Consider the following 18,464-nt stretch of genomic DNA (forward strand, 5'->3'; position numbering starts at 1 on the left):
TAATTTTAACAAGGTTTTTAATATAACGAATGGAAATAGAAAATGAACAAATGGAATTCTCAAATAATACTCTAATAGTAAAAAAGATAAATTGGAATTAAATTCTTGTCATTCAAATTAAAAATGTTTATTTTTGTGGGAGGCCAGATACTTGCGACATGCTTGCAGACTGTGGCGGTTCAAATAGCTTTCTTGACTGAATGGCTTAGTGCACTGTGGGCATTGAAAATGCCAATTATGATGACCCTTGGTGCGTTGATGGGCTCTCAAATTTGACCTATGTCAATGGGGTGGAAACTTTATGTTTAAAAAGCCTTATTATAGTTGCACCGTAACTAATCTACTTACCTGTCAGCGAAGCCTTTGCCACATGACTTTGCAGGACAAACGTAAGGCTTTTCGCCTGTATGCAAACGCATATGGCCTTGCAGAACCCAAGGACGGTCGAATTTTTTATGGCACTGTTTACACTCATAGTTTTTCTCTAAATGGGTTGTACGATTGCGTTTGTTTTTTCCCAGTGTCAAAACATTGAAATCATACATTTCATCTTCATTATCATCCAATACTTTTGAAGAATGGTCGGTTTGTTGCGGGGTTGCTTTAAGCTTAAGCTGGTATCCTGCTGGCAAAAGTGATTTATTGTACAGCATTTTAACTAAATCTGGAGCTCTTTCGGGTAATACATGATGTTCCTCTATGGCAGGCTGGGATTTAACAATTGCGGCTGGAGTCGACGTTCTTTTCAGGCTACCATTCTCATCTGTTTTCCAATAAACATGACTGATTGTGCCATTAGAATCTCCGTCGCTATATCGCTCCAATAAAAGCTTTCCCACTATCTCCTCTAGGTCGTATCTGGCAGATATAGGAATTTGATCATTATCATACCTGCAATAAAACGAAACATATTTACACATATGTAATTTTAAGGAACGTTTTCAAGTTCGAATTTGAAATGAAACGTACTGTGGCGAGTCCAACAAAGGAGTTTGATTCTTGTTCTTATGTTTTACCACCTTTTCGGCATAAACTTTAAAAGTGCTAGCACAGTTTTTCCTCTTCAGTCGAGGTAATTTGGTTATTTGCGGAAGAATATCCATGCGACGAAAAACATCTACGTGGAAGCAAGTACTTACATGTATATATTCTAAATTCCGAGTGAAAATACATTATTTTTAAATCTTACCATCCAAAGCTTCATTTGCACGAATTTTCGAGAAATCGTAACGTTGCGAGAATATGCTGCGTACCATTTTGCTTTTTCGGGTATCTATTTCTTTTTTTACGCTAAACAACTCCTATCTTATTCCGTTGTGAAATTGAAACTGTTTTTTTTTCTTTTCTTTTATGTCAATTCAAAGTAGCCTACTATGGTTTTTTTAATTTTGTTGCTGAAATTTTGAACATTTAAAATTTTGCTTGAAATGTTTTGAATTATTAAAAAAAAACAAGTAAAAGAGTGCTAAATTCGGCCGGGCCGAATCTTATATACCCTGTACCATGGATCGTATTTGTCGAGTTCTTTTCCCGTCATCTCTTCTTAGGCAAAATAAAAGCGTGCTAATTTCGGCCGGGCCGAATCTTAAATACCCTCCACCATGGAGCGCATTTGTCGAGTTCTTTTCCCGACATCTCTTCTTAGGCAAAAAATGATATAAGAAAAGATTTGCTCTGCTATTAGAGCGATATCAAGATATGATCCGGTTTAGACCACAATTAAATTATATGTTGGAGACCTGTGTAAAATGTCAGCCAATTCGAATAGGAATTGCGCCCTTTAGGGGCTCAAGAAGTAAAATAGAGAGATCGATTTATATGGGAGCTGTATCGGGCTATCGACCGATTCAGACCATAATAAACACGTATGTTGATGGTCATGAGAGGATCCGTTGTACAATATTTCAGGCAAATCGGATAATAATTGCGACCTCCAAAGGCTCAAGAGGTCAAGATCCCAAATCGGTTTATATGGCAGCTATATCAGGTTATGAACCGAATTGAATCATACTTAGCACAGTTGTTGGATATCATAACAAAACACGTCGTGCAAAATTTCATTACAATCGGGTAAGAATTGCGCTCTCTAGAGGCTCAAGAAGTCAAGACCCAAGATCGGTTTATATAGGAGCTATACCAGGTTATGGACTGATTTGAACCACACTTAACACAGTAGTTAGAAGTGATACTAAAACACTATGTGCAGAAACACGTATGTTGATGGTCATAAGAGGATCCGTTGCACAAAATTTCAGGCAAATCGGATAATAATTGCGACCTCCAGAGGCTCAAGAGGTCAAGATCCCAAATCGGTTTATATGGCAGCTATATCAGGTTATGAACCGATTTGAATCATACTTAGCACAGTTGTTGGACATCATTCCAATCGGGTAAGAATTGCGCTCTCTAGAGGCTCAAGAAGTCAAGTCAAGTCCCAAGATCGGTTTATATGGCAGCTATACCAGGTTATGGACCGATTTGAACCACACTTAACACAGCAGTTAGAAGTGATACTAAAACACTATGTGCAGAATTTCACTCAAATCGGATAAGAATTGCGCCCTCTGGAGGCTCAAGAAGTCAAGACACACAATCGGTTTACTTGGCAGCTATATCAAAACATGGACCGATATGGCCCATTTGCAATACCAACCGACCTACACTAATAAAAAGTACTTGTGAAAAATTTCAAGCGGCTAGCTTTACTCCTTCGGAAGTTAGCGTGCTTTCGACAGACAGACGGACGGATGGACGGACGGACGGACATGGCTAGATAGACATAAAATGTCGCGACGATCAAGAATATATATACTTTATGGGGTCTCAGACGAATTTTTCGAGTAGTTACAAACAGAATGACGAAATTAGTATACCCCCCATCCTATGGTGGACGTGTTTTGTTATGATATCCAACAATTGTGATAAGTATGATTTAATTCGGTTCATAACCTGAAATAGCTGTCATATAAACCGATCTGGGATCTTGACTTCTTGAGCCTCTAGAGGTCGCAATTATTATCCGATTTAACTGAAATTTTGCACATAGTGTTTTAGTTTCACTTCTAACAACTGTGCTAAGTATGGTTCAAATTGGTTCATAACCTGGTATAGCTGCCATATAAACCGATCTTGGGTCTTGACTTCTTGAACCTCTAGAGAGCGCAATTCTTATCCGATTGGAATGAAATTTTGCACGACGTGTTTTGTTATGATATTCAACAACTTCGCTATGTATTATTCAATTCGGTTTTTAACCTAATATAGCTGTCATATAAACCGATCTTGGGTCTTGACTTCTTGAGCCTCTAAAGGGCGCAATTCTCATCCGATTTGACTGAAATTTTGCACATAGTGTTTTAGTATCACTTCTAACAACTGTGCTACGTATGGTTCAAATCGGTTCATAACCTGATATAGCTGCCATATTAGCCGATCTTGGGTCTTGATTTCTTGAGCCTCTAGAGTGCGCAATTCTTATCCGATTGGAATGAAATTTTGCACGACGTGTTTTGTTATGATATCCAACAACTGTGCTAAGGATGATTCAATTCGGTTCATAACGTGTCATATTAACCGATCTGGGATCTTGACTTCTTGAGCCTCCAGAGGTCGCAATTATTATCCGATTTGCCTGAAATTTGGATACAACGATTGTACAACGGATCCTCTCATGACCATCAACATACGTGTTTATTATGGTCTGAATCGGTCTATAGCCCGATACAGCTTCCATATAAATCGATCTCTCTATTTTACTTCTTGAGCCCCCAAAGGGCGCAATTCTTATTCGAATTGGCTGACATTTTACACAGGTCTCCAACATGTAATTTAATTGTGGTCTAAACCGAATCATATCTTAATATCGCTCTAATAGCAGAGCAAATCTTTTCTTATATCATTTTTTGCCTAAAAAGAAATGTCGGGAAAAGAACTCGACAAATGCGCTCCATGGTGGAGGGTATATAAGATTCGGCCCGGCCGAACTTAGCACGCTTTTACTTGTTAGTTTTAGAATAAATAGACACGACGAGAACATTAGACAAAATGTTCAGCAGTTTTTATCCCATCCTAGTGCTGGCGACACTTAGGTAGTCAGCCGTGTAAACTTCTCTACAAAGTTTTGTCGGTCTGCGACAAGCCATTCGGTCTCGGCAATAAGAAGGAGGTCCTTCATGATAAAGATTAAACTTTTATCGGACAATATTCAGTGAAAAAAAGAGAGAAACAGCATGTCATGAGTGAGAGCGAATCGAGATGTCAAGGATTCGAAATTATTATATTCGAAAATTTTACCAAAGAATTAAACATGAAACCAATGGCCTTGGTACACAGAAAAAATATCAAAAAAATTGGTATATAAACGTATTCCAAATTACAGAACTGTTGGCAGCAATGAATTAAATTCAGACAATACACCAGTATTGGTTAATATCAAAACCACATACGAAATGAGATCTGCTAGGTATAAGATACTAAAACCAAATACAAATATCCCTACACCCAACCAAATTTGTTATTCAAAACAGCAAAAATGTTAGCTAAAACCAGTTTTTATCTGTTCAAAATGGGAAAGCAGACATTAATGCTGTTTCAGCAAATATGGGGCTGCTGTATTAGCAAACATTTCGGTCAGTACAAAGATCTGCTAAAAAAATGTATGCTATTTTTTATGTTTGCCTGTTATTTCTTTTGATTACTTTATGCATTTTTTAGAAGTTTTGTTGGAAGAGATTATTTCAATTTGAGGAATATTACTGTAAAGAAGCTACCTGATCAATTCATTGGTATACATTTCGAAATGTGGCTGAGCTCGGTCGCATTTTTTGTTATTGCTCTAATAATGTTTACATGCCTGGCATGGACTTTTGTATCTAAAGTAAAAGAAAAATATTATGGAAAGTATACATTCAGTGGTGATTATAAACTTCCACTGAGACACATATTTACGTTTGTATTTTATTTTTATACCCACCACCATGGGATGGGGGTATACCAATCTAGTCATTCCGTTTGTAACGCCTCGAACTATTCATCTGAGACCCCATAAAGAATATATATTCTTGATCGCCTCGACGTTCTGAGTCGACATAGCCAGACAGACGGACGGACCGATTTGAATTCTTGAACGCCTGGAAGCCGCAAATTTTATCCGATTTGGCTGAAATTTTGCAAGTGGTGTTCTGTTATGACTTCTAACAAATGTGCGGTCCAAATCGGTTCATAACCTGATTTAGCTCCCATATAAACCGATCTGCCGATTTGATTTCTTGAGCCCTTACAAGCCGCAATTTTTGTCCGATTCGACTGAAATTTTGCATGTAGTATTTTGTTATGACTTCCAACAACTGTGGATAGTACGGTACAAATCGATCTATAACCTGATATAGCTCCCATATGAACCGGTCTCTCGATTATCCTTGTTCGGTTCCTAGGAAATTTAATTTTTGCTGGTTTGACAGAAGTTTGTTATGTAGAATGAAATTATGATCTTCAACTAACTTCATTTTCTATAAATTTTTGCAGATTCCATGGTGGTGGGTTCCCAAGATTCGGCCCGGCCGAACTTAGCACGCTTTTACTTGTTTCTCCTTACATCCCATTCATAATTAAGCCGCAGTCATTTTCAGCACACAGGAGACGTTTTAGCAGTGAGTCTGCTGCTCTGGAATTGTAGAATTAATTTATAGTAGAACTATTGCTGTAATAGCAGAGCTACTACCACAACAGCAGCAAAAGTTAGTTTAGACGATTTCGTCCACTTAGACGTTTCGTCTATTGTGATACCACAGGAGGCCCCTTGGCCTTCTAGTTCCTACCGTTGAACCATCCAGATCGCTTTAAAAAGCCCAATAACTTCCGAATGTTCACATCAGCTAAATCAGATAGGTTCTCAAAGAAACGAGAACCTAAAGTGGATCTCCTTCTGACTGCTTGTGCGGCACACACACACAGAAGGTGTTCTATAGTCTATTCTTCTTCGATGTCCTCACAGCTTCTGCAAAAGTGGTTGCTGGCAACTTTCAGTCCGTCTGCATGTTTTCCGATTGGACAGTGACCTGTCATGACGGACACAATGACTGAGACATCTGTTCTAGTCAATGACAGCAAAGCGGTAGACCCCTTCAAATCTAGATTAGGCCACATAGTTATGGAATGCTTACAGCCTCCTCTTTGTGTAATCCACACTGCGTGGAACATCGGATATTGTATCAAGGATAATACAGCGTACGTAACCGCCACATGACCAATAAGAAAGCTCCCTCAACACTACAGCAGTGGCCGCTTCAATTTGTCTAGCCACAATGTTCACAGGCTTAAGATGTAGCATTTAATTCAGTGCATAAGAGGGTGTCGTCCTCAGTGCGGCTGTGATGAATTTTTTTTTTTGAAGCGCCGTCCATCAGACCACAACACCATATAGCATTATAGGTCTGACAACTGCAGTATATAATCAATGAATGACTTTTGCCAATGGTTCTCTTGCAGGTGTATGGGACAAGTGTTGCCTTTCTTGCCCTTTCCAAAATGTTGGATTTGAAGTTCAATTTCCTGTCCAGCAAAACACCCAGGTATTTTGGGCTTTCTGTAAATGGAACATTCTCCCCTTCCAAGAAGGCAGGTTCCACTGTAAGCAACTTGTATCTTCTGCTGAAAAGAACTACATCTGTCTTGCATTGATTTATACCTAGACCACTTTCGGTAGCCCACTTCGCTGTTGCACGTAGAGCTTCCTGAAGTATATCTCTTAGAGTGCTGGGAAACTTTCCCCAAACCGTAATTGCCACGTCATCAGCATACGCGACCACCTTTACACCTTTTTCTTCCTGAAACAATAATATATTGTTAATGGCTACATTCTAAAGTAGAGGAGACAGTACACCTCCTTGAGGTGTTCCTCTGCTGACCCATCATTTTAGATCCACAGATCCCAAGCCTGCCGTAATACATCTTTTCGTGTGTAAGCTATTAATAAACTCCTTCATGATTGACGTCGGTTTTACATTATTGAAAGCACCTTCAATGTCAAGAAGTGCTACCATGGTATATTTCTTGACGGCGAGAGAACCCTCATTGTAACCAACTAGGTCGTGAAGGGCTGTTTCAGTGGATTTGCCTTCACTATATGCATGCTGCTGCCGCAACGGGTGATCTCCAGGGATGTTTCTATCAACCTCTCAAGAGTCTTTAGCATAAAGGATGACAGAGTAATAGGACGAAAATCTTTCGCTTTCGTGTAGTAGGGTTTTGCTGTTTTCGGAATGAACATGACCTTCGTGTCCCTCCATCCCACAGGAATACATGACGCTCTGATACAAGCAGAGCATATCTCCCTAAGCGAGGGAACCAGTCTATTAGACACAGATTGTAATTCAACCAGTGATACATCATCAGGGCTTGCGACTTAAAGGAGTCGAAACTTCTTATCGATTTCGGCTCAGACACAATTTCCCTAATAACCTCCGACGAATGCATACCAGTGACAACCTCTTCTGGAACCTATTTGTCAGTTGGAGAATTTCCCGGGAAATGTGTATCAACGAGTAGTTCTAGTCTTTTCTCACTGGACATTGTCCATACATTATATGACTTCTGAATATACCCCTTCGTAATAGGTCTCGAAGACAGAATCTTCCGCAGCCTAGAGGCCTCAGCTGCGGAATTCTACTCCACGGAGCTGCGGAATTCTACCCAGGATTTTTTCTGAGCCTTTCTCAGCTCGCTTTTATATTTTCTTAGCTCAGCCTTATAGATGTTCTAATCGTGTGGTGCTCTTGTGGTTTTCGCCCTGCTGTTTGCCCCTTGGCTTGGCACAAGGACAGGCTGAGACAAGCGAGTCATTCAGGTCCTTCGTGATTCGCTTGACAAGTATGTCCGTACCCTGCGCAGTTGTCACTTTCTTTTCTGGTCTAAAAGGGATAGACATGCGGAATTTGTGTCGAAATTTATCTCAATCCGCGTTTTTTCTGTTTAGCCGACTGACCACTTCTGCAGCATTTTCGACAAGACTGAAACTAATATAACGTTGATCGGAGAAGCTGTGGTCATCCAACACTTCGCATATTCATATTCTTGCGCTTATATCTCTCGATACAAAGGTTTTATCTAGTATCTCCTGCCTGTTTCTGGTAATAAAGGTCTTTATTACAAATCGCCAGATTGCAACTTATAATAAGCTGACCCGGGCCCGCTTCGCTGCGCCTTCTTTTACTTTATATGGAACAAAATTTTAATTGGAATATTTTTTTCGACAATTAAAGAGCTTTTAGTGAAATACCATGCTACGAAAATAGTATATCGCTGACTAACAGTTTAACAATATAAGTGCCTTTATCAGAATCCCATATGATCTTTATTGGTCTACGAATTTAAGTTTGAATGTAAGGTGTACATTATTCTTAAAATACTTTATTTCAGCCCGATATTCTCATGATATCTAATTTAGGGGGTGAGGTGGTCCCCCAGATACTTGGCCCTGAAAAATATCAGCATAGTGCTCTTCTCTCAAATACCATTTATTTAAACCCCATATTGCCATTGGTTTAAGGGGAGTTTACACGATGAGGCGTCCCCCAAACACATGGCCCCGAAATTGGTTATCAAATTCGTTTTCTGATCTCAAATACCTTTCATTTGAGCCACATATTGGCATGGTCGAAAAATGTTTACCCTTTGGGGGCTGTATTTGGGAAGGGGTGATGCCCTTAATACATGGTCCTATATGCTATTATTTGAGCCCCATATTGCGATGGTCAGTAAAAAATTGCTGTCTGTGGGGTATTTTGGGAAAAGGGGTAGACCCCCAGAGAATTGGTCCCGAATATGGGTATCAATTCTTGCTCTACCCCCCAATACTTTGTATTTAAGCTCCACATTGACATGGTAGGTAAATATGCCCGATTTGGGGGGTGTTTTTGGGGATTGGGGTGGTCCCCCCACATTGCAAATGCAAATTTTGCCCACGAATATTCCACTAAGGGGCAAACTTCTCACATATTGATGAGTGGAGTCCGATTCAAGTTTTTAAACTCAATGATAAGGGGCCTCCTTTTCATAGCCGAGTACAAACGGCGTGCTGCAGTGCGACACCTCTTGGGAGAGAAGTTTTACATGGCATAGTACCTCATAAATGTTTCCAGCATAAGGTGGAGAAAACCACCGTTGAAAATTTTTTCTGATAATTTCGCCAGTATTCGAACCCAGGCGTTCAGCGTCATAGGCGGACATGCTAACTTCTGCGCTACGGTGTCCTCCAACATTATCCAAGATGGTCCCCCAACATTAAGCCCTGAAAATATATCAGCAACGTGGTCTATTCTCATATATCTATATTTCATTTATTTGAAACGTATTGCCATTGGCCTCAAAAATTGATATCAAAATCGTTTTCTAATCTCATTTAAACTCCTTATTGCAAAAGTCAGCAAATATGTCCGGCTGGGGGTATTGACCCTAAAAACTAAAAATATTTAGTTCCACTCTCTTTACTCACCAAATTGTCTTGGTGAGTAAATACGTCCTATTTGGGGGTTGTTATGGTTATGGGATGTCCCCTAGAGAGTTGGTCCCTAATGTTGATATCAGATACGTGGGCTACTTCCAAATGCCTTTAATTTGAGCCTCAAATTTCCGTAGTCGGCAAACATGACCGGCTTGGGGGTGTTTTGGGGGATGCGCGGCCACTCAGTTTGTTGGCCTTGAAAATATATATCGGATTCGTGTTATACTCGAAAATTCCTCTTATTTGAGCCCCATATTGAAATAGTCAGCAAATACTTATTATTTGGGTGGTGTTGGGAGGGTGGCGTAGCCCCATAGACACTTTTTCCGAACATTGATATCAAATTCGTGCTTTACTCCCAAAGACCATTCCGAAGGACCCCTAATTTGTCCAACTTTAGATGTTAAAGAGAGTTTTGAGTAAACTATTCATGGCGTTTTCTCATTGTTGGACTTATTGAGGAAGAGGAAACCTTAAACCTATCCGAAGGACCCCTAATTTGTCCAACTTTAGATGTTAAAGAGAGTTTTAAGTAAAATATTTTTGGCTATTTCCCACTGTTGGACATATGGATGAGGAGAAAACCTTAAATACGGCCAAAGGAGGTCTAATTTGTCCAACTGTGGAAGGTAAAAAACATTATATTCTAAAAACTCTTGGCTGTTTCTCCTGAATATCATTGAATTTGTCGATTAAAAGACACATACCAATTTATTTCTTATATAAGTTATACTGATTGGAAAAAATGAATGCAAATTTTGTTTATGAACATTTCACGAAGGAACAGGGGCAAACTTCTCACATATCAATTAGTGCAATCCGATTCAAGTTAAAGCCCGATGATAATGGGCCTCCTTCTTATAGATGAGTCGGAACGTAGTGCCGCAGTGCGACCCCTCTTTGGGGAGAAGTTTTTACATGGCATAGTACCTCACAAATGTTGCCAGCATTAGGAGGAAAAACCACCGCCGAAAATTTTTCCTGATGGTCTCAACAGAATTCAAACCCATGCGTTCAGCGACATAGACGGACATGCTAACCTCTGAGCTACGGAGGCCTCCAAAACCTTAATGTAATTATTTTTATACCCTCCATCATAGGATGGGGGGTATACTAATTTCGTCATTCTGTTTGTAACTACTCGAAATACTCGTCTGAGACCCCATAAAGTATATATATTCTTGATCGTCGTAATCGTCCGTCTGTCCGTCCGTCCGTCCGTCTGTCTGTCGAAAGCACGCTAACTTCCGAAGGAGTAAAGCTAGCCGCTTGAAATTTTTCACAAATACTTCTTATTAGTGTAGGTCTGTTGGTATTGTAAATGGGCCATATCGGTCCATGTTTTGATATAGCTGCCATATAAACCGATCTTGGGTCTTGACTTCTTGAGCCTCTGGAGTGCGCAATTCTTATCCAATTGGAATGAAATTTTGCACGACGTGTTTTGCTATGACATCCAACAACTGTGCTAAGTATAGTTCAAATCGGTACATAACCTGATATAGCTGCCATATCAACCGATCTTGGGTCTTGAATTCTTGAGCCTCTAGCGTGCGCAATTCTTATCCGATCAGAATGAAATTTTGCACGATGTGTTTTGTTATTATATCCAACATCTGTGCCAAGTATGGTTCAAATCGGTCTATAACCTGATATAGCTGCCATATAAACCGATCTTGGGTCTTGACTTCTTGAGCCTATAGAGTGCGCAATTCTTATCCGATTGAAATGAAATTTTGCACGACGTGTTTTGTTATGATACCCAACAACTGTGCCAAGTATGGTTTAAATCGGTCTATAACCTCATATAGCTGCCATATAAACCGATCTTGGGTCTTGACTTCTTGAGCCTCTAGAGCGCACAATTCTTATCCGATTTGAATGAATTTTTGCACGAAGTATTTGGTTATGATATCCAAAAACTGTGCCAAGTATGGTTGAAATCGGTCCATAACCTGATATAGCTGTCATATAAACAGATCTGGGGATTTGACTTCTTGACATTCTAGAGGGCGCAATTCCTATCGGATTTGGCTGAAATTTTGCATGACGTATTTTATTCTTACTTTCAACAACTGTGTCAAATAAGGTTCAAATCGGTTCATAACCTGATATAGCTGCCATATAAACTGATCTGGGATCTTGACTTCTTGACCCCTAGAGGTCGCAATTATTATTCGATTTGCCTGAAATTTTGTACGACGGATCCTCTCATGACCATCAACAAACGTGTTTGTTATAGTCTGAATCGGTCTATAGCCCGATGCAGATCCCATATAAATCGTTCTCTCTATTTTACATCGTGAGCCCCAATGGGCGCAATTCTTATACGAATTGGCGGAAATTTTACACAACATATAATTTAATTGTGGTCCGAACCGGACCATTGCTTGATATCGTTTTAATAGCAGAGCAACTCTTTTCTTATATCCTTTTTATGCCTAAGAAGAGATGCCGGGAAAAGAACTCGACAAATGCGATCCATGGTGGAGAGTATATAAGATTCGGCCCGGCCGAACTTAACACACTTTTACTTGTTTTTTATTAAAAAGTTATCTTGATATATTTTTGTTTTTGGTTTGTTAGGTGAATCTTACATATAACAAGTAAAAAGGCGTTAAGTTCGGCCTGGCCGAACTTTGGATACCCACCACTTCGGGTATATATGTAAACCACCTTTAATCAAAATTCGGTGAAAATTGCATACCTTATGTCCCATATCAGTTATATCAAAATATGTTCTGATTTGGACCAAAGTACAGTAGCTATATCTAAAAATAAACCAATCTGAACCTTATACGACACGGATGTCGAAAAGCCTAACATAAGTCACTGTGTCAAATTTCAGTGAAATCGGATAATAAATGCGGCTTGTTTGGGGCCAAGATTTTAAATCGAGATATCAGTCTATATGGCAGCTATATCCAAATCTGGACCGATTTGGCCCAAGTTGCATAAAAATGTCGAAGGGCCTAACACAATTTACTGTCCCGAATTTCATCAAATTCGGATAATAAATGTGGATTTTATGGGCCTAAGACCCTAAACGGAATCTGAACCGATCTGGGCCAAATTAACAAAGGAAGTCGAAGGGCCTAATACGACTCACTGCCCCAAATTTCAGCGAAATCGGATAATTAATGTGGCTTTTATGGGCCTAAGACTCTAAATCGGAGGGTCGGTCTATATGGCAGCTATATCCAAATCGGAACCGATATGGGCCAAATTAACGAAGGATGTCGAAGGACCTAACACAACACACTGTCCCAAATTTCAGCAAAATCGGATAATAAATGTGGCTTTTATGGGCCTAAGACCCTAAATCAGAGGATCGGTCTATATAGCAGCTATATCCAAATCTGAACCGATCTACGCCAAATTAACGAAGGAAGTCGAAGGCCCTAACACAACTCACTGTCCCAAATTTCAGCGAAATAACAAATGTGGCTTTTATGGGCCCCAGACCCTAAATCGGAGCATCTGTCTATATGGCAGCTATATCCAAATCTGGACCTATCTGGACCAAATTGAGGGAGCATGTCGAAGGGCCTAAGACAACTCACTGTCTCCAATATCAGCAAAATCGGATAATAAATGTGGCTTTTATGGGCCAAAGACCCTAAATCGGCGGATCGGTATATATGGGGACTATATCAAGATATAGTCCGATATAGCCCATCTTCGAACTTAACCTGCTTAATGACAAAAAAAGAATCTGTGCAAAATTTCAGCTCAATATCTCAATTGTTAAAGACTGTAGCGTGATTTCAACAGACAGACGGACGGACATGGCTAGATCGTCTTAGATTTTTACGCTGATCAAGAATATATATACTTTATAGGGTCGGAAATGGATATTTCGATGTGTTGCAAACGGAATGACAAAATGAATATACCCCCATCCTTCGGTGGTGGGTATAAAAATCAATTTGTGTTTGTTTGTAGGTCTGTTTCTGTGTTTGTTTGTATGTTTGTGTGTTCCTCATAGACTCAGAACCAGCTGAAACGAATTTCTTGAAATTTTCTCAGATGGTGCATAATGATCCCGTGGTGAGAATAGGGTACTACATTTTTTGATATCTGAAGGGGGAGCGGACCTCCCCCTTACCCTAATTTTCAGAAACACCTTATCTCCGATATGGGTGGTGCGATTTAAGCGAAATTTTGTGTGCTCTCATATAGTACCCTAAAAATAAAAATTTGGTATCCAAATTTCGGATGGGGTACCTAGGAGGGCCGCCCACCCTTAAACTTACCAAACATATATTTGGACCAATCACGATAATATGAGACTCATATGAAAGGTATTTACGATAAGAAAACGTAACTGATATCCAATTGTCGGACCAAGTGCTAGGGGGTCCACCCCAACCTCCAAAACACCCTTAAATCGGACATATTTACCGACCATGGCAATATGGGACTCAAATGAAAGGTATTTGCGAGTAGAATACGAATCTGATATCCAAATGTGGGACCACATTTCTGGGGGTCACTCCTTTCCCAAAAAACCCGCCAAACAGGACTTATTTACTGACCTTGGGAATATGGGCCTTAAATAAAATGTATTTGAGTGCAGAATTGGAATCTGATATCCAAATATGGGACTAAGTGTTTGGGGCCGCGTCTCACCAAAAACATCCCCCAAAGGGGAAAAATTTACGACCATACCCATATGGGGCTCAAATGAAAGGTCTTTGGGAGTGAAGCACGAATCTGATATCAGTGTTCGGAAAAGCGTGTCTATGGGCCCACCACACCCCCACAACAACGCCCAAATAGTAATTAGTTGCTGACTATTGGAATAAGAGGCTCAAATAAGAGGGTTTTTAAAATGGAACACGAATTCGATATATATTTTCAAGGTCAACTCACTGAGTGGCCGCCCATCCCCCAAAACACCCCCCAAGCCGGTCATGTTTGCCGACTATGGAAATTTGGGAGTAGACCACTATCTGATATCAACATTAGGGATCAACTGTCTAGGAGACGTCCCACCAACATAACAACCCCCAAATAGATCGAATTTGCTCACCAAGACAATTTGGGTCTTAAAGAGAGTGGAACTAAATATTTATAGTTTTTAGGGCAATAAGGAGTTTAAATGAGATTAGAAAGCAAATTTGATATTCAATTTTGAGGCCAATGGCAAAATGGGGTTCAAATAAATGATATATAGTTACATGAGAATAGAGCACGTTGCTGATATATTTTCCGGGCTTAGTTTCCCCAAAAACACCCCTAAATCGGGCATATTTATCGACCATGTCAATGTGGAGCTTAAATGAAAGGTATTGGGGGTAGAACAAGAATTGATACCCACTTTCGGGACCAATTTCTGGGGGTCTATCCTTTTCCCAAAATACCCCATAAACAGCAATTTTTAGTGACCATCACGTTGTGGGGCGCAAATAAAGGTATTTGGGAGTAAAATATGAAGTTGATATCCAAATGTAGGAACATCTATTTAAGGCATCACCCCTTTCCAAAAACACCTCCAAAGTGAAAAAAAATTTCGACCATGCCAATGTGTGGCTGAAATGAAAGGTACTTGAGATTAGAAAACAAATTTGATAATCAATTTTGGGACCATGTGTTTGGGGGACGCCTCATCCTGTGAACTCCCCTTCAAAACCAATGGCAATATGGGGTTTAAATAAATGGTATTTGAGAGAATAGCACAGTGCTGATATTTTTCAGAACCAAGTGTCTGGGGGACCACCTTTCCCCCGCAAACACCCCTAAATCAGACATCATGACAATATCGGGCTGAAATAAGGTATTTTAAGAACGGAGTACACCTTACAACCAAACTTAAATTCGTGGACCAATAAAGATCATTGTTCAAGATTGTTAAACTGTTAGTTAAGCGATATACTATTTTCGTAGCATGGTATTTCACTAAAAGCTCTTTAATTGTCGAAAATAAATATTCCATGGAATCTTTTGTTCCATATAAAGTAAAAGAAGGTGCAGCGGAGCGGCCCTGGGTCAGCTAGTGTAGTGTTTGTTTGTAGGTTTGTTTGTGTCTTCCTTATAGACTCAAATTTCCACAGATGGTGCATAATAACCCCGTGGTGAAAAAGAGGTACTAAATTTTTTGATATCTGAAGGAGGGCGGACCCTCCCTCTTACCCTAATTTTCAGAAACGCCAGATCTCAGAGATGGGTGGTGCGATTTTGGCGAAATTTTGTGTGCTCTCATATAGTACCCTAAAAATAACAAGTAAAAGCGTGCTAAGTTCGGCCGGGCCGAATCTTATATACCCTCCACCATGGATCGCATTTGTCGAGTTCTTTTCCGGCATCTCTTCTTACGCAAAAACAAGTAAAAGTGTGTTAAGTTCGGCCGGGCCGAATCTTATATACCCTCCACCATGGATCGCATTTGTCAAGTTCTTTTCCCGGCATCTCTTCTTAGGCAAAAAAGGATATAAGAAAAGAGTTGCTCTGCTATTAAAACGATATCAAGATATGGTCCGCTTCGGACCACAATTAAATTATATGTTGGAGACCTGTGTAAAATTTCCGCCAATTCGTATAAGAATGGCGCCCATTGGGGCTTACGAAGTAAAATGGAGAGAACGATTTATATGGGATCTGCATCGGGCTATAGACCGATTCAGACCATAACAAACACGTTTGTTGATGGTCATGAGAGGATCCGTCGTACAAAATTTCAGGCATATCGAATAATAATTGCGACCTCTAGGGGTCAAGAAGTCAAGATCCCAGATCAGTTTATATGGCAGCTATATCAGGTTATGAACCGATTTGAACCTTATTTGACACAGTTGTTGAAAGTAAGAATAAAATACGTCATGCAAAATTTCAGCCAAATCCGATAGGAATTGCGCACTCTAGAATCTCAAGAAGTCAAATCCCCAGATCTGTTTATATGACAGCTATATCAGGTTATGGACTGATTTCAACCATACTTGGCACAGTTGTTGAATATCATAACGAAATACTTCGTGCAAAAATTCATTCAAATCGGATAAGAATTGTGCGCTCTAGAGGCTCAAGAAGTCAAGACCCAAGATCGGTTTATATGGCAGCTTTATGAGGTTATAGACCAATTTAAACCATACTTGGCACAGTTGTTGGGTATCATAACAAAACACGTCGTGCAAAATTTCATTTCAATCGGATAAGAATTGCGCACTCTAGAGGCTCAAGAAGTCAAGACCCAAGATCGGTTTATATGGCAGCTATATCAAAACATGGACCGATATGGCCCATTTACAATACCAACCGACCTACACTAATAAGAAGTATTTGTGCAAAATTTCAAGCGGCTAGCTTTACTCCTTCGGAAGTTAGCGTGCTTTCGACAGACAGACGGACGGACATGGCTAGATCGACATAAAATTTCGCGACGATCAAGAATATATAGACTTTATGGGGTCTCAGACGAATATTTCGAGTAGTTACAATCAGAATGACGAAATTAGTATACCCCCATCTTATGGTGGAGGGTATCAAAATTTGGTATCCAAATTTCGGATGGGGTACATAGGGGGGCTGCCCTACCCTAAAACCTACCAAACATATATTTAGACCAATCACGACAATATGGGACTCAGATGATAGGTATTTAGGTAAGAAAACGTATCTGATATCCAATAGTCGGACTAAGTGTTAGGGGGACCACCCCGACCTCCAAAACACCCCTAAATCGGACATATTTACCAACAATGGCAATATGGGACTCAAATGAAAGGTATTTGCGAGTAGAATACGAATGTGATATCCAAATGTGAGACCACTTTTCTGGGGGTCCACCCCTTTCCCAAAACACCCCCCAAACAGGACTTATTTACTGACCTTGGGAATATGGGCATTAAATAAAAGGTATTTGAGTGCAGAATTGGAATCTGATATCCAAATATGGGACTAAGTGTTTGGGGCCGCGTCTCCCCAAAAACATCCCACAAAGGGGAAAAATTTACGACCATACCCATATGGGGTTCAAATGAAAGGTCTTTGGGAGTAAAGCACGAATGTGATATCAATATTCGGGAAAAGTTTCTATGGGGCCACCCCACCACCACAACTCCACCCAACCCCCAAAACACCCCTAAGTCAGACATATTTACCGACCATGGCAATATGGGACTCAAATGAAAGGTATTTGCGAGTAGGATTCGAATCTGATATCCAAATATGGGATACAGTGTTTGAGGGGCCGCCACTCCCCAAAAACATCACCCAAAGGGGACAAATTTACGACCATAGCAATATGGGGCTCAAATGAAAGGTCTTTGGGAGTAGACCACGTATCTGATATCAACATTAGGGACCAACTCTCTAGGGGACGTCCCACCACCATAACAACCCCCAAATAGGACATGTTTGCTCACAAAGACAGTTCGGGTATTAAAGAGAGTGAAACTAAATATTTATTGTTTTTAGGGCCAATACCCCAAAGCGGACATATTTGCTGACTTTTGCAATAAGGAGTTCAATTGAGATATCCAATTTGAATTTGATATCCAATTTTGAGGGCAATGGCATATATCCATTAATCAAATAAATGATATATAGATATATGATGATAGAGTACGTTGCTGATATATTTTCCGGGCTTAGTGTTTGGGGGACCATCTCGCTCCCCAAAACCCCCTAAACCGAGCATATTTACTGACCATGTCAATGTGGCGCTTAAGTGAAAAGAATTGGGCTGTAGAGCAAGAACTGCTATCCACATTCGGGACCAATATTCTGGGGGTCTACCCCTTTCCCAAAATACCCCAAAAACAGCAATTTTTTACTGACGATAGCAATATTTAGAGGTATTTGGGAATAGTATACGAATTTATTAATTTGTAATTTATTTATTTACACCCACACAACAAGAACATAAAATTCTTATAATTAAAGTGCGGGTAATATCTCCAACAATTGTACATAGTAAACACTTAAAACTAAGAATCTATACAATACATCACAGATTTTGAATGAA

The 18,464-nt window shown here is 39.9% G+C and overlaps 1 protein-coding gene across 1 annotated transcript; it reads right to left on the reverse strand.

Moving 5' to 3' along the window:
• On the reverse strand, positions 1-1,348 carry LOC106094552 (zinc finger protein 568-like). The gene is made up of 4 exons (XM_013261773.2): positions 1,190-1,348; positions 970-1,117; positions 349-891; positions 1-277 (listed from the first exon to the last, which is right to left on the reverse strand). Exons 1-4 carry the CDS (start codon positions 1,254-1,256, stop codon positions 118-120), a joined length of 918 nt encoding a protein of 305 aa, XP_013117227.1. The 5' UTR covers positions 1,257-1,348; the 3' UTR covers positions 1-117.
• Positions 1,349-18,464: the final 17,116 nt, after the last annotated feature.

This window comes from Stomoxys calcitrans, chromosome 1 (genome assembly GCF_963082655.1).
Source record: "Stomoxys calcitrans chromosome 1, idStoCalc2.1, whole genome shotgun sequence".
Taxonomy (NCBI): Eukaryota; Metazoa; Arthropoda; class Insecta; order Diptera; family Muscidae; genus Stomoxys; species Stomoxys calcitrans.

What these genes read in the sequence shown, in the direction of transcription:
- LOC106094552 (XM_013261773.2), bottom strand. Translation starts at nt 1,256, where the DNA reads ATGGTACGCAGCATATTCTCGCAACGTTACGATTTCTCGAAAATTCGT. An exon ending in CCTTTGTTGGACTCGCCACA is followed by an intron (nt 892 to 969) that starts GTACGTTTCATT and finishes GTTTTATTGCAG; the next exon opens with GTATGATAATGATCAAATTC. An exon ending in GGCAAAGGCTTCGCTGACAG is followed by an intron (nt 278 to 348) that starts GTAAGTAGATTA and finishes CCATTGACATAG; the next exon opens with GTCAAATTTGAGAGCCCATC.